This window comes from Peromyscus maniculatus, chromosome 2 (assembly GCF_049852395.1).
Source record: "Peromyscus maniculatus bairdii isolate BWxNUB_F1_BW_parent chromosome 2, HU_Pman_BW_mat_3.1, whole genome shotgun sequence".
NCBI classification, from domain to species: Eukaryota; Metazoa; Chordata; class Mammalia; order Rodentia; family Cricetidae; genus Peromyscus; species Peromyscus maniculatus.
This window is the reverse complement of record NC_134853.1, coordinates 129,959,715-129,972,380: the sequence shown is the minus strand read 5'-3', so window position 1 is coordinate 129,972,380 and position 12,666 is coordinate 129,959,715. Positions and strand designations below refer to the sequence as shown.

General features: G+C 43.7%; 1 protein-coding gene across 14 annotated transcripts in view; it reads left to right on the top strand.

Moving 5' to 3' along the window:
- The window catches only part of Osbpl9 (oxysterol binding protein like 9), a 140,195-nt gene that overhangs the window by 40,821 nt on the left and 86,708 nt on the right, over positions 1-12,666 (top strand). For 8 of the 14 annotated variants that reach the window (XM_006977751.4, XM_015996484.3, XM_015996485.3 and 5 more), the window contains exon 3: positions 4,764-4,842. The exons of 3 other annotated variants lie outside the window; for them this stretch is intronic. In XM_006977751.4, coding sequence (XP_006977813.2) covers positions 4,764-4,842 — 79 coding nt within the window. Of the gene's footprint in view, positions 1-4,534; positions 4,616-4,763; positions 4,843-12,666 lie in introns of those variants that run through there. 3 more of the 14 variants (XM_076564746.1, XM_076564741.1, XM_076564744.1) reach the window with 3 other exon arrangements.

Genomic DNA, 12,666 nt, shown 5'->3' with positions numbered 1-12,666 from the left:
CATCAGTTACCAGGGAAATTAGACCACTGTCAGATGTCAGTGGTCACTGCTGGGTGATTTCAAATGTGTTCATGCAGTGGGAGTGTAGCCAGAACAACTACTCTTAACCCTTGACCATCTGTGGACCAACATGTGCATGCCCCTGATCTAGTAAATCCAACCCCCAGTTACTGTGCAGAAGAAAAGAGCAACAGTCTCCACAACAGCATTGTCCTAGTGTAAAACTAGAGCAGCATGTCTGTTCACAGTGAAATTGATACCTTGTGAATAGCCATATAGAAGCACAACTATAAAAACAAACAAAAACCCTCAACAAACTGTGCTACCTGCAACATAGGTGAATTTCACAAACGTTTTGTGTGAGAGTGGGTAAAAAAGATACACGAGTCCATTTGTATAAAACTCAAGACAGAGAAGACTTCATAATGTTCAGGAACAGTGTTTACCTCACTTCATGTAAGGGCGATCTGCTTGCAACATCTGTCATCTACGTTGTCTGGCTCCAACATCTGTCACCCCAGGGAAGCCCCAGTTGATTGGCCAGTCTACTCCCTTCCTCCCTCACAACACTGCATCACTCCTTCCCATGGCAAGCCCTCCGAGGTCTTGTCTGGTAGAGGAGGGCTGTCCTTTGGTCAGGGTGTGTGAGTACTGCACCCCCCTGTGACAACCTCCAAATAAATTCTCAACCTTAGTGTTCGCCTTTGGGGTGAGGGGCAGGGAAGAGAGTAGGAGTTACGCAGGGGAGTTGCTCTTCACTGACCTTGTACACAGCATTTGGGTAGGTTACATTTCAAAGTGAGTGTGTGTAAAATGCCTAGCATGATGCCCCCCCCCCCACTCACTGCAGATGTTCACTTGGCAGTGGCTTTGCACTGCGATTTTCTTCTCAGTGGCCAGCCATCATTGTCCTCCTTTTTGTGGTGCTACAGTTCTTGTGACTTCCACAGTGATGAAAATGGTCTGTTTGTGCCATCCAGTTTCGTACCCACTAGCTTTCTGAACCTATTGAGCCTTTGACATTCCAGTGTGTTTTTTCTGGTGCTGGAGACCAAACCTTATTGGTGTTAAGTGTTGCTTTGCTGAAGAGCTGCACTTTTGACTTCAGTTGTTTCTCAATGTTGCTTAATTTTAATTATAATTAAATTTAAGTGGTCACACAGGACTGAATGACTACAGCATTGAACAATGTAGATCTAGGGTATTTATTTATTTATTTTATGTGCATTAGTGTTTTGCCTGCATGTATGTCTGTGTGAGGGTGTCAGATCTTAGAGTTACAGACAGTTGTTAGCTGCCATATGGGTGCTGGGAATTAAACCCTGGTCCTCTGGAAGAGCTTTTAACCACTGAGCCATCTCTCTAGCCCCAATCTAGGGTATTTTCAAGGGAAGATTGTTTTTGAACACACCAGATAGAGAGGCCGGAATGTCAGGTGCAGTATCTTTCTGTATTGAAGGACACTCAGGGAATGCCATGTCCTGATTGGTGCAGGAGACTCCAGTTCTAGTAAACAGGCTTCAGGGCCTTTAAGGAAGTGCAGTGGACCCAAACGGAGTGCCTTTCCCACGTTAGACTTAGCAGAGGTGGGGAGAGCTCTCTGAGGTACAGTTTAGGCACAAAGGCGCTAAGGAGGAGCTGGTAACAGCAGGTGAAGAGTACTAAAGTGGCCGTGGGATGCAGTGAGAGGAGGAGGCGTGGATGCTGGGATGGGGACAAGGTTCAGAGCTGGGCACTTTTCACAGAGCAGGAGGGAGCTAGAGGGAGGTGGGTGGGTTTTGTTTAGAAAATGAACTGGAAATTAACTAAGCTGGAAAAATGATTCGAAAAAGAGGGCCTGCTGTTTTTTTGGTGTGTGGAAGAAATATTGAAACTGAGCACATATAGGGTTCTCTCTGTGTGGGGGCGGGCAGGAGATGGCTGGGGGATGACAGTGGAAAAGGTTAGCTGAGCCAGATTTGAGCAGCCTGGACGAGCATTAGAAGTAATGTTGACTTTATTAGTTTGTGGAAAGCCAAGGAACATTTTAAAAAGATGTGTCTCCTAAAGTTTGCACTTTAGAAAATACTTCTCTGGCAATAACAAAGACTGGCTCAGACGGTGTCCAGACTGAAGACAGACTGCATCAGTGAGCAAGAAATGGGTGAAAGCTTCCATGAGATCAGCAGCAGTGGAGATGGTGAACTTAGGATCCCTGTTCCCGGCTGGAGACGGCTCAGTGTAGCACGCCTTGCCTAGCAGGTGTAAAGCTCTAGTTTCAGTCCCCAGCTCTGAAGGAGAAAAAACAAAGGTAGAAGTTCCAAATAGGCATAGACAGTTATGGGATGAGAGCATTGGGAGCCCTCCTGATACCGTCTTGAGTGATTAGATGATGGGCAAACTTAAATTAAGAAACCCTAAAGAAAGAATGAACAGGCATTTGGAAGTGGGTATTACAGCTTAGTTGAGTTATAATTTACATACTGAGCCTGGGGATGCAGCTTAGTTGGTAGAGTGCTTGTCTAGCATGTGAACTGAATCCCCAACATCCAATAAACTGGGATTGATACACATACCATTAACTCTAGTACTCAAGAGGCAGAGGCAGGAAGATCAGGAGTTCAATGTCATCCTTGGCTAAATAGACTTAGAGGCCAACTTGGGTTATATGAGACCCTATATTAAAGAAAGAAAATTGTATAGTATATTGATTTGAAGTATGTGGTTAATGTTTTTGGTATATTCATAAGATTGTTCAACTTCTACAGTGATATGGTCAATTTTATAATGTTTTCATCACTCCATGAAGAAGTATAATGCCAGCCAGGTATAATGATGTGTATGCCTGCAATTCCAGTGGAAAACTGAGACACAAGAATTTGAGTCCAGGAGTTGAGGCCTTCCGGGCACGGGTAGCAGCATCTTGTCTCCAAAACAACCCTTCCCGCCCCTGCTTACTAGATTCAGTCCCTGTTCACCGTACCCCCAGGGAACTACTCAACTACTTTCCATCTCTGTGTATTTGTCCATTGTGGTTATTTCCTTAGTGACAAGTCTCTTTGATACTGTTTCCAAGGTTCATCCTGGTAGAGATCACTGCTGGGAGTGTGCTGCACTTTTCTCTGTGTGTTTTATCTGCTCTTCCAGAGCAGAAGGGCCTTAAAAGCAAGGACCATTGTTCCATGTATCAGAACTGCATCTAGAACACATTCTTTTTTCTTTCTTTTTCTTTTTTTTTTTTTTTTTTTTTTGGTGTTTCGAGACAGGGTTTCTCTGTGTAGCTTTGCGCCTTTCCTGGAAATCACTTGGTAGCCCAGGCTGGCCTCGAACTCACAGAGATCTGCCTGCCTCTGCCTCCCGAGTGCTGGGACTAAAGGCGTGCGCCACCACCGCCCGGCATAGAACACATTCTTGTACTTGGTTATTAAGTGCTGCTGTATTTGTGTTTGGACCCAGGGTGTGTTTGAGTTATTAGAAAGTCATGAAGTTGACCTCATTAACAACAAAGTGAAGTTAACCAGAATGAATTGCTCCAGTACATGATGGGGTGTCCGTGCTCACTGTGCTGGACTAGGAGGTGCCATGCCAGTGGTGTCCAGTCCTGGTCCTGCCGCCAGCTTCTTGTTGGATCTAGACTAAGTCTGCAGACATTTCCGTATTTGAAAACGGGGACAAATTTCTTACCTACTCTGAAGTAAGTAAGCTAAGTAAGGTCTGTAGAACTTAGGTCGAGATGAGGTTTGGCTATATGGTATCTAGGGAAGAAATGAATAAATATTTCGTTTTTAATATTTTTGAGATAATAGTAATTACGCTACGTACCACTGTTTTCATGTGATGAGGTTGTTGTTTGTTTTTCCCTCCATTCTTTTGACCCTCCGTGTTAAGGTATCTAATAATGGACTGTGTGAGAGTAATGTACTTCTGTAGTGTGGTGTGTTTGTTCTCTAGCCCCTTTGGGATGTACAAGATATTGATTCCTTGAGAACATTGCCTAGTAGACTTTGATTTTGTGTAGCACTCTGTCCCCTCCCCCGGTTAATTCTGGATGTCTGAATAGGATGCATATAGTTGTATATAAAAAAAATGTTAAAAGTTCCCGAAACAGCCAACCAATGTAGCTCCCTGCCCTCTCTCTGCATTCTGAAAGTCATGTTTCCTAACGAGTGCCGTGTGTCAAAATAAGTAAAATTGTCCTGGGTCCCCCAACCTCACAGCAGTTTAGTGGGAGGAGGCAGACATGGGAGCACACAGTAACTCAGTGTGAAAACTGCAGCGCCCCCCAAAGCACAAGTGGCCACGGGAGCATCTGGCCATTGGACAGTGTTGTGGAGCGAATGTCAGCTGGTGTTCCTGCACTAACAAGCACCATGCAGAAGTAGCCTGCTGAAGAGCACCTGCTGTCTTTGAACTGCACAACAACCCGGGGCGGTGTACGTTTCTGACTCCCATTTTAGAGAGCAATTTAAAGCTCAGAAGGGCTCCACGGCTGGCTGTTAAGCAGATTCCAGAGTCAGCTTCTGTGTTTGTCCCCTCCCACTGCATCCGTGTCCCTTACGCAAGGCATGGAAAGTCTCCGTGCAGGGAGCTACTAAGGCGTCCTGCCAGCCCTTCTCCGTTAGTTCTTCCTCCTTAAGTAAGCCAAACAAGGTTCTCGGATTTCTCTGCTCCGTCTAGCCTGTTTCCAGTGTCCTCGGTGCTTCGGGTATTCCAGGGCTGGAGCAGTAGTGAATATTGCTGATGTCATTGTTTGCCTTATTGGGATTTTGCTCTTTGTTTCACAGGGAGCTGTGATTGGTATAGACGATGAGGACGACAGCACCTTCACAATAACTGTTGATCAGAAAACCTTCCACTTCCAGGGTGAGCTGAAAGGAGAGATTCTTTCTCTTCGTGGTCCCGCCTGCTTCTTCTTCCCTTCTCTCGTGGGTTGTTTGCTGAATGACTGGAATGGTTTTGCAACTGATTCTGCATGAACGGGCGCACAGGAACCTTCTGGATGAAGTGGTACTGCAGGTTAGGCAGGGATTTGTATCTGCAGTGGATGCACATTAATTTGAAGCGACTGTGGATCTGGCTGCAATTGGAGATTAAAAATTTAAAGGATAAAAATCAGTGAGAAGCAAGAGTAATGGGCTGCTGCTGCTGCTGGCTTGTGCTTACAGAAGGTTGCTGATCTTCTTTATCGAGAAGTGTGCTTCTGCTTCTGCATGAAGAGTCTAAAGACTGAGTGTGAAGGCTGCAGTGTTTGTCCTTGTGAAGCTCAAAATGTAAATTCAGTTGAAGCTAGAGGCAGCCTTTGCCCGAAAGGTTGTGCTCTGCCTCAAGAATTCCAAGTTTGTATTCATTCCATCTGCATTTCTGTGTCTTGTCTGCCAGCCATCATCCCTCTGCTGTTATCCTTTCCGTAGTTAATAAGTCCAATGCCATCTGCCATTGCTATGTTTCGGCATTGCGTGCTATGGCTCACCGGTAAAAAGGGTAAGGTACTGTATGATCATTCGCATTTCATCTTGCTTTGGAGGCTCTAAACCAGCGAATCAAAGCTGATCTTAGTGATCTGGTCCTAATGACCCTGTCGTCTGTTAGGAGTGCCTGTTAGTTTTGGTGCTGGTGTTTTGTTTTGTTTTTTATTCTGCCTATCCAGAACAACCTCTGTTTTAGGTTTAAAGCAATCCAGGAAACTTAGAAATGAGACTGTTTGGAGATGTTAGACTTTCTCTGAACCTATAAGTGATTATCACTGTTATGGTTGCCAGCTACACCAAGGTGAATGAATACTAAGCACAGTTACAGTTTAGAACTGTGGGTATGAGGTCTGCTGGTGACCATAGCCGCTATGCAAAGGTGTTTAGGCCACTGCTGTCCTACACTAGGCAGCATACTGTAGTTGTTTTCTTCATTGTCTTGCTTAGGAAATTGAAACGTAGCAATGAAAGATGCTGCCTATGAACAGTAAAGCCAGGCCAGTGTACGCCACAGTGACATTTCTAATGTGTCGTCATGCTTATCTGTAAATATTAACTGTGCTTTAGAATATTACTTGTTTAGAACTGCTTAAGTAATGGTGCTCCCCTGGAAATTTCCATTCCATTTGACTTCATAAAACCTTTTAATCATAATGCAGCCCTGGTTTTTAGGTTAAATATGCAACGCTGTTTGTAAGCCAAAGCAGGTAACTGGACTCTTTACTCAAACAAAGTTGAATACTTCACTGCAGTTCTGGTAGGAACTGCTGGGTGCAGGGGGCTGCAGCACAGGGTTCTGCGGCTACTGGGGAGTCCCTTCCGGGCTAGAGCACCTTTGTTTGCAGGGTGGAAAGAGAGCCTTGGCTCTCCGAGAAAAGGCACCTCTACCTTACCTTAAATTATTTATGTTAAACTGATCTCCTTAGCATTTTTGTACTTAGGTGGCTTGCTGATAAAAGAAGACATTGTTTAAATGAGGAAGATAATTAAGAATTTTGAAAATGAACCCTGAGTTTCCAGACTGTCAGATTGTTTGTTTTCTGCTGTAGTGTCTGGAGGGTGTGAACCAGCGTGAGCTTGTACAAAGAACTTAAGACTGTTCATTGGTGTCGATGATCAGGAAGGTTAGTTCACACTTAGCGACACGTGCTTAGAAGAAAATCTGCAAATTTGATAGGAAACATTTCAGTATCTGGTAGTGCTTAAATTTTATGGTATTCTTTTTGATCTTAAATTGCTGATGAGAATGAAAGCAAATCTAGGTTGATATATAATGTCATAACATATTTGAGTGTAATCTTTTTCCTGTGTCAGGCTAGAACGAGGGTCTACAGAGTGAGTTTCAGGCCTGCCTAGGCTACAGAGTGAGGCCCTATTACCAAAATAAAATAAAATAGAATTTGATTGCCATGAAAGAACACTAGGACATTTTGATCAGAGAGTGACATGATGAGAGTCATATTTTACAGGGTTGCTCCAGCCACTGTGTTGAGAATAAGGTGCAGAGAGGCACAGACCCAGGAAACCATTTAGGAGGCTGTTGTAGACAAGAAGAGAGAAAGAGTGACGGTTTCCACACTGTACCAGTGGGGTGGGGAGGCAGCAAAACGTCGTCAGATTGTATGTGTGCTTAATCAACTTCAGTGGCTTATAATTAACATGAAATAACATTTATGCGTGAGGGGCTGATGAGATGACGGCTCAGTGGGTAGAATCTCTTGCTGCAAAAGCTTGATGAGTTTGATCCCTAGGGCCAGTTCAAGGTGAGAGGAGAGAACCAGCTCCATAAAGGTGTGCTCTGGTCTCCTCACAGGTGCTGTGGCATGCCTGAACTCCCTCCATCAAATGTGCGTTCCTGTTACACATATACTGAAACATGTAATAATAATAACAGGCAATTCTAAGAAGACATTCAGATAAAACATGTAAAAACCTATGTCTCATATAATTCAGTAGGTTTTGGTCGGTTTATTTACATATAGCTGCCACCACAGTCAACACATGGAACAATTTTTTTTTTTTTTTGGTTTTTCAAGGCAGGGTTTCTCTGTGTAGCTTTGCACCTTTCCTGGAACTCACTCTGTAGACCAGGCTGCCCTAGAACTCACAGAGATCCGAATGCCTCTGGCTCCTGAGTGCTGGGATTAAAGGCCTGCACCACCACCACCCGGCTTATATGAAATATTTTTATCACTCCAAAAGATTGCTTCCCTTTCAGATGCCCCCCTCCTAAGCCCTGGCCTAGGCAATCACTGATCTGCTCTCTGTCAGTAGAGGTGAGCGTGCTTGTCAGGAAGCTTCACTCAAATGGGATCATATCATGTGTATTCTCTTTTGCCTTACTTTATTTTAGCACAGAACAGTATTTTAAAGACCATCCATATTGTTGCATAACTTAGTTACTTTTATGTTGCTAAGTCATATTTTATTCAATGGATGTTTTATTTTATTTTATTTTATTTTTCAAAACAGGGTTTCTCCGTGTAATAGCCTTGGCTGTCCTAGAACTAGTTCTGTAGACCAGGCTGGCCTCGAACTCACAGAGATCTGCCTGCCTCTGCCTCTGAGTGTTGGAACTAAAGGCTTGTGCCATCACTGACTGGCCCATGATGTTGTATTTATTTAGAAGGTTGAATTGTAGAATGTGGTTCAGGTTGACGCTGAGAGTTTTGACTGGGGTAAAAAGAAGAGTGTTGCCATTAACTGAAGAGGATGATTCCAAGAAGAGCTAGTTTGGAAGAAAGGAGAATTCAGTGAAGACGCTGAATATGTAGCTTGGATGTGGAATTCAGGGGAAATTTTCTGGTTAGAAAAATAAATCTGGGGACTCACTGGTACAGAGACAGTATATATGGCTGTGAGAATTTGGGAATCGGAGTAAAAAGAAGTCCGAATACTGCGCTGTGGGCAATTGAACATGGACTTTAGAGGCCTCAAGATGAGGCAGAATCAGCAACAGAGACTGGTGACAAAAGCAAGTGGACAAAGCCTGGGGACAGTGCTTTCTAGGAGGGAAAGGGATCAGCAGCCGTGCCAGACGCTGCTGACAGACCAGGGAAGTGAACGGTAAGAAATGATGTCATCCTGGAGTTAATCATGAGGAGTTCTGGAAAACCTCCAGAAGAGCCGCTGTAAACCAGGACAGAGTGCTTTCAAATTCTGCTGCGCCAATAGCAGGAGCAAAGAAGGGGTTTCGAGCCATGGGCGTTTGGGGAGATTTAATTGTGTTTAAGGACAAAAGAAACAGTAATATTGTTTCTGTGTTGACAACAGTGATTCCATGGAGAGGAGGAGCTGATGATGCTGGAGAGAAAAGGGGTGAGGGGCGGGGTGGGGGGGGTGGCTCAGCCTTCTGGAGAAGGCAAGAGCTGATGGGACCCATGGCACAGCTGCAGGCATTGCTTTTGGCTAGGAGGATAGACCATTTATCTGTGGTGAAATAGCTGTGGCTGGTGACGGGCCCTGAATGGATCATAGCAGTGGTAATGGGGAAAATCAATGGGAGCTGGTGACTGATTAGAAATGAGGCAGGAGAATTTAATACTAATGGTGTTCTTGGCTTGGTTCACGATTGAATTTTGTTACATCTGAAACAGTCCAGAACAGGAATCTTGAGGAATTTAGTCTGAAGACACAGAGAAGATGGAAACAGAGTCTGTGCTCAAGTGCAAACGAAGATAGTTATTAGCATATTGCTGTTAAATAGAACTAGAGGTTGAAAGTTTAAATGACCAAGTAGGATTAAAGCTAGACAAAGACTAGCAATTTGGGGTCTGCATGTCTGATGACCAGAGTTCAACTCCTGGAACCTACATGATGGAAGGAGAGAACAGACTCCCCGAAACTGCCTTCTGACCTGCACATGTGCTGTGGCACATGTAGACACATATGCACGTACACACCATACACATACCACATGAAATATAATGTAAGGATAATAAGAAAGACTAGCACTGTGGAGAGGGAAGCTGCTGTATTTGGTCCAGACAGCCAAGGCTTTTGGTAAGGCTTGCTGAACGCTGGCAGATTCTCCACTTTTCAAGAGAAGTCAGATTTAGGTTTTCTTACTTAATGGGAAATGAGTATGTAAAATTTTCATTTTAAACATTTTAAAACATCTTTTAATATGTTGGCCAAACTGCACCTTTGTGAGCCAAATAAAGCCTTCGGATTTTAAACCACTGGTTAAAAACATTGGCAGTAGTATCTGTTGTCTGTTTAGGAGATCACAGTGAGCAAAGATCTAAGGTCAAATAGGAGGAAGGCCAGCAGTCTGGGAAGAACAATCAGAGATGTTAGGATGGATGTGAGTGTGCGAGTGTGCGTGTGAGCGCGTGGGTGCTTGGGCATGTGCAAATGCCTGTGCTTGTGTGTGGAAGCCAGGTCTACATCAGGTGTCTTCCTCTATCACTCTCTACCTTATGTTTTTTGAGCCAGGTTTTCTCACTGAACTTGGTGCTCACACATTGGCTAGGCTGGCCAGCTTAGCCAGCCCAGGCTGGCTTTATCTTTATCTCTACATCCTGAGATCTGGGATCACAGGGGTCCATTACCTTGTCTGGTTTATGAGGTGTCAGGATCAAACCAAGGCCTTCATGTGTACGAGACAAGCTCTCTACCAGCCTAGCACTTGCTCTTGGGAAGCTGGTATTATAGACGTAAGTCACCTAGCTATCGTGAGCTATCAGTTTATCAAGAAGGAATTAACGTAAAGCAGGAGGACCTTCAAATAACAACGCAGCTGAATGCAAGTATAAAATACCATGCCCTTAATGTTCCCTGTGTTCCATTACTCAGTGCTGTCTTGGTAACAACTATCCGGTTGCGACTGAGTAACTGATATGAACCAGAGGTTGTTCAACAGACAGTGTCCACCACTTATGTAGTTGCTAAACCCATAATTACAGATAGCTTTGTTTCTAGAGTTGGAGAAACAGAGTTTTAGGAAGCCCACGTGGTAGAGCCAGGATTTGCACTCAGATCCATCTAGGTCAGTGGTTCTTAAAGTGTGTTTGTAGACGGAGCTTCAGCTCCATGTGGGGATGTTCTAGGAATGCATCTCCTGCCCCTTAGGAGCCGGAAGCTCTGGAATGGGGCCTCTCCAGCGCCTACAATACGTTTGAAAGCTTGAGATCCAGAGTCTGGAATGGCATTTACCCATGTGTTTCAGTTAACTCTCACAACAACTCTAGGGTCATCCTTAAATACATAGATGAGTGAGAGGCAGAGAGTCAAGTGACGTAGCCTTGACCATAGAGTACCCTTAACATGACCAATCTAATTTGTATTGAAAGGGTGTCTTGCCTTCGGCAAGCTTGGTGCATATTTTTTTTTTTTTAATTTTTAAGAAGATGAAAACTATGTAGCTGGGCATGGTAGCAGGAGGATCATAAGTTTGAAGCCAGCCTGGGTTGCAGTAGTGAGGCCCTACTCAAAAGGGGGTTGGGGCTTTACTGAGGACATCTTTTTAAACAGAACAAACTTTAAACAGTATAAATTTATTTGGACGTTTTTAGAGTAATACAAGTTTCCTAAGATAAAACACAACACTTGTAAGCATTGATAAGAAGCTTAAATTAGAACTCTGAGTCTCAGTGGAAGCAGTTATCTCCAGTTGGTCAGATAACCAACATTTTCAACTCAGCCCATTAAAACTGGGTTATTTATTAAAATGCAGAATTATTATACAACCTGGTGGTTAAAAAAAAGTCATATTGATCAAGCATATCAGTGCATTGATGCCTCCAGTACACTAATACCAGCAGCTTAGCACACATCTGCATGGTCAGTTGATTGGCAAAGACAGTAAGTTGTTAGACTAAAGCATGGTTATAGGTTTACCTGTCTCCTGCTTTGAGAGCAGCTACCTCAGCATTATCACTGGTAAACATGGTACTGTCTTCTGTTGACTTGAAATATTTCCTCTGTAGTTATATATATTTCTGCTTTTTATGTGGTAACCTGTGGTATTGTGTTCCCCAAAATATTGCGTACTCTAATAAATTTATCTGGGGTCAGAGAACAGACAGCCACTAGATACAGAGGCTAGAAAATGGTGGCACTCACACCTTTAATCCTAGCATTCCAGAGATAGAAATCCCTCTGGATCTCTGTGAGTTCAAGGCCACATTGGAAAAAGCCAAGCATGGTAACACACGCCTTTAATCCCAGAAAGCCAGCCTTTAATCCCAGAGAGTGGTGGTAGAAAGCAGAAAGATATATAAGGCGTGAGGACCAGAAACTAGAAGTATTTGGCTGGTTAAGCATTCAAGCTTTAAAGCAGCAGTTCAGGTGAGAGCCATTGGGATGAGGACACAGAAGCTTCCAGTCTGGGGAAACAGGACCAGCTGAGGAATTGGCAAGGTGAGATAGCTGTGGCTTGTTCTGTCTCTCTGATCTACCAGCACTGACCCCAATAACTTGCCTCAGGTTTGATTTTATTAATAAGAACTTTTAAGATTCCTGCTACAGTAACCTTTCCAAAACAAAAAGTCACACATTTCATGTAAGGGAAGTAAATCAGCTGTAATTAATTCTGTTATTAACTGTTATAATTGCAGTGGTGCTCAGGATGTTTTTGTAGGGTGGGTAGGGCTGGATTCGTGTGTTGGGAGTTTGTTGTATTACTGTGGGAGGATTAGATCTCACTAGTGTACCTATGTTCTTCTTAATTTGCTTTCTCTTCATGATCCTCCCTAAGTATTTGAAATCATAATCTTCCCAAGTCTAATTATGAACTTTGGCATAGTGAGTAGCTAGTTAGACGTCTCCAATCCAGTTTTATATTTGTTAGTAATTTATAATTTATTCCACAATTCATTTTTCTTAATTGCTAATGTAGAGTTTCAGTGTGACCATCTGGGAGAGTAATGTAAAGATGATGCTAATTATCACTTCAGTCCTACAGCCTGAAGGTGAGAACCATTTGCTTGTTATCTCCCTGACCCTCCAGTCCTGTGGATGTGTTAAGAACAAGTCATCCTGTGGCTATTAGTGACTTCTGTGTAGTGGTGACCAGATACCTGATGGAGACACCCTAGGGAGATGTTCTTATTTCAGCTCATGGCTTAAAGGCATTAGTGCATCATGCTGTGGAGGGTATGGCAGAGTTCATTTGGGTTACTTCAGGAGCTTGGCAGCTGAAGGACAGCAGTGTCATGGAAAGCCCCACCCATGCATGGGTGGTGACTCTTCTGTTTTTGTTTTTGTTTCCCCCCCC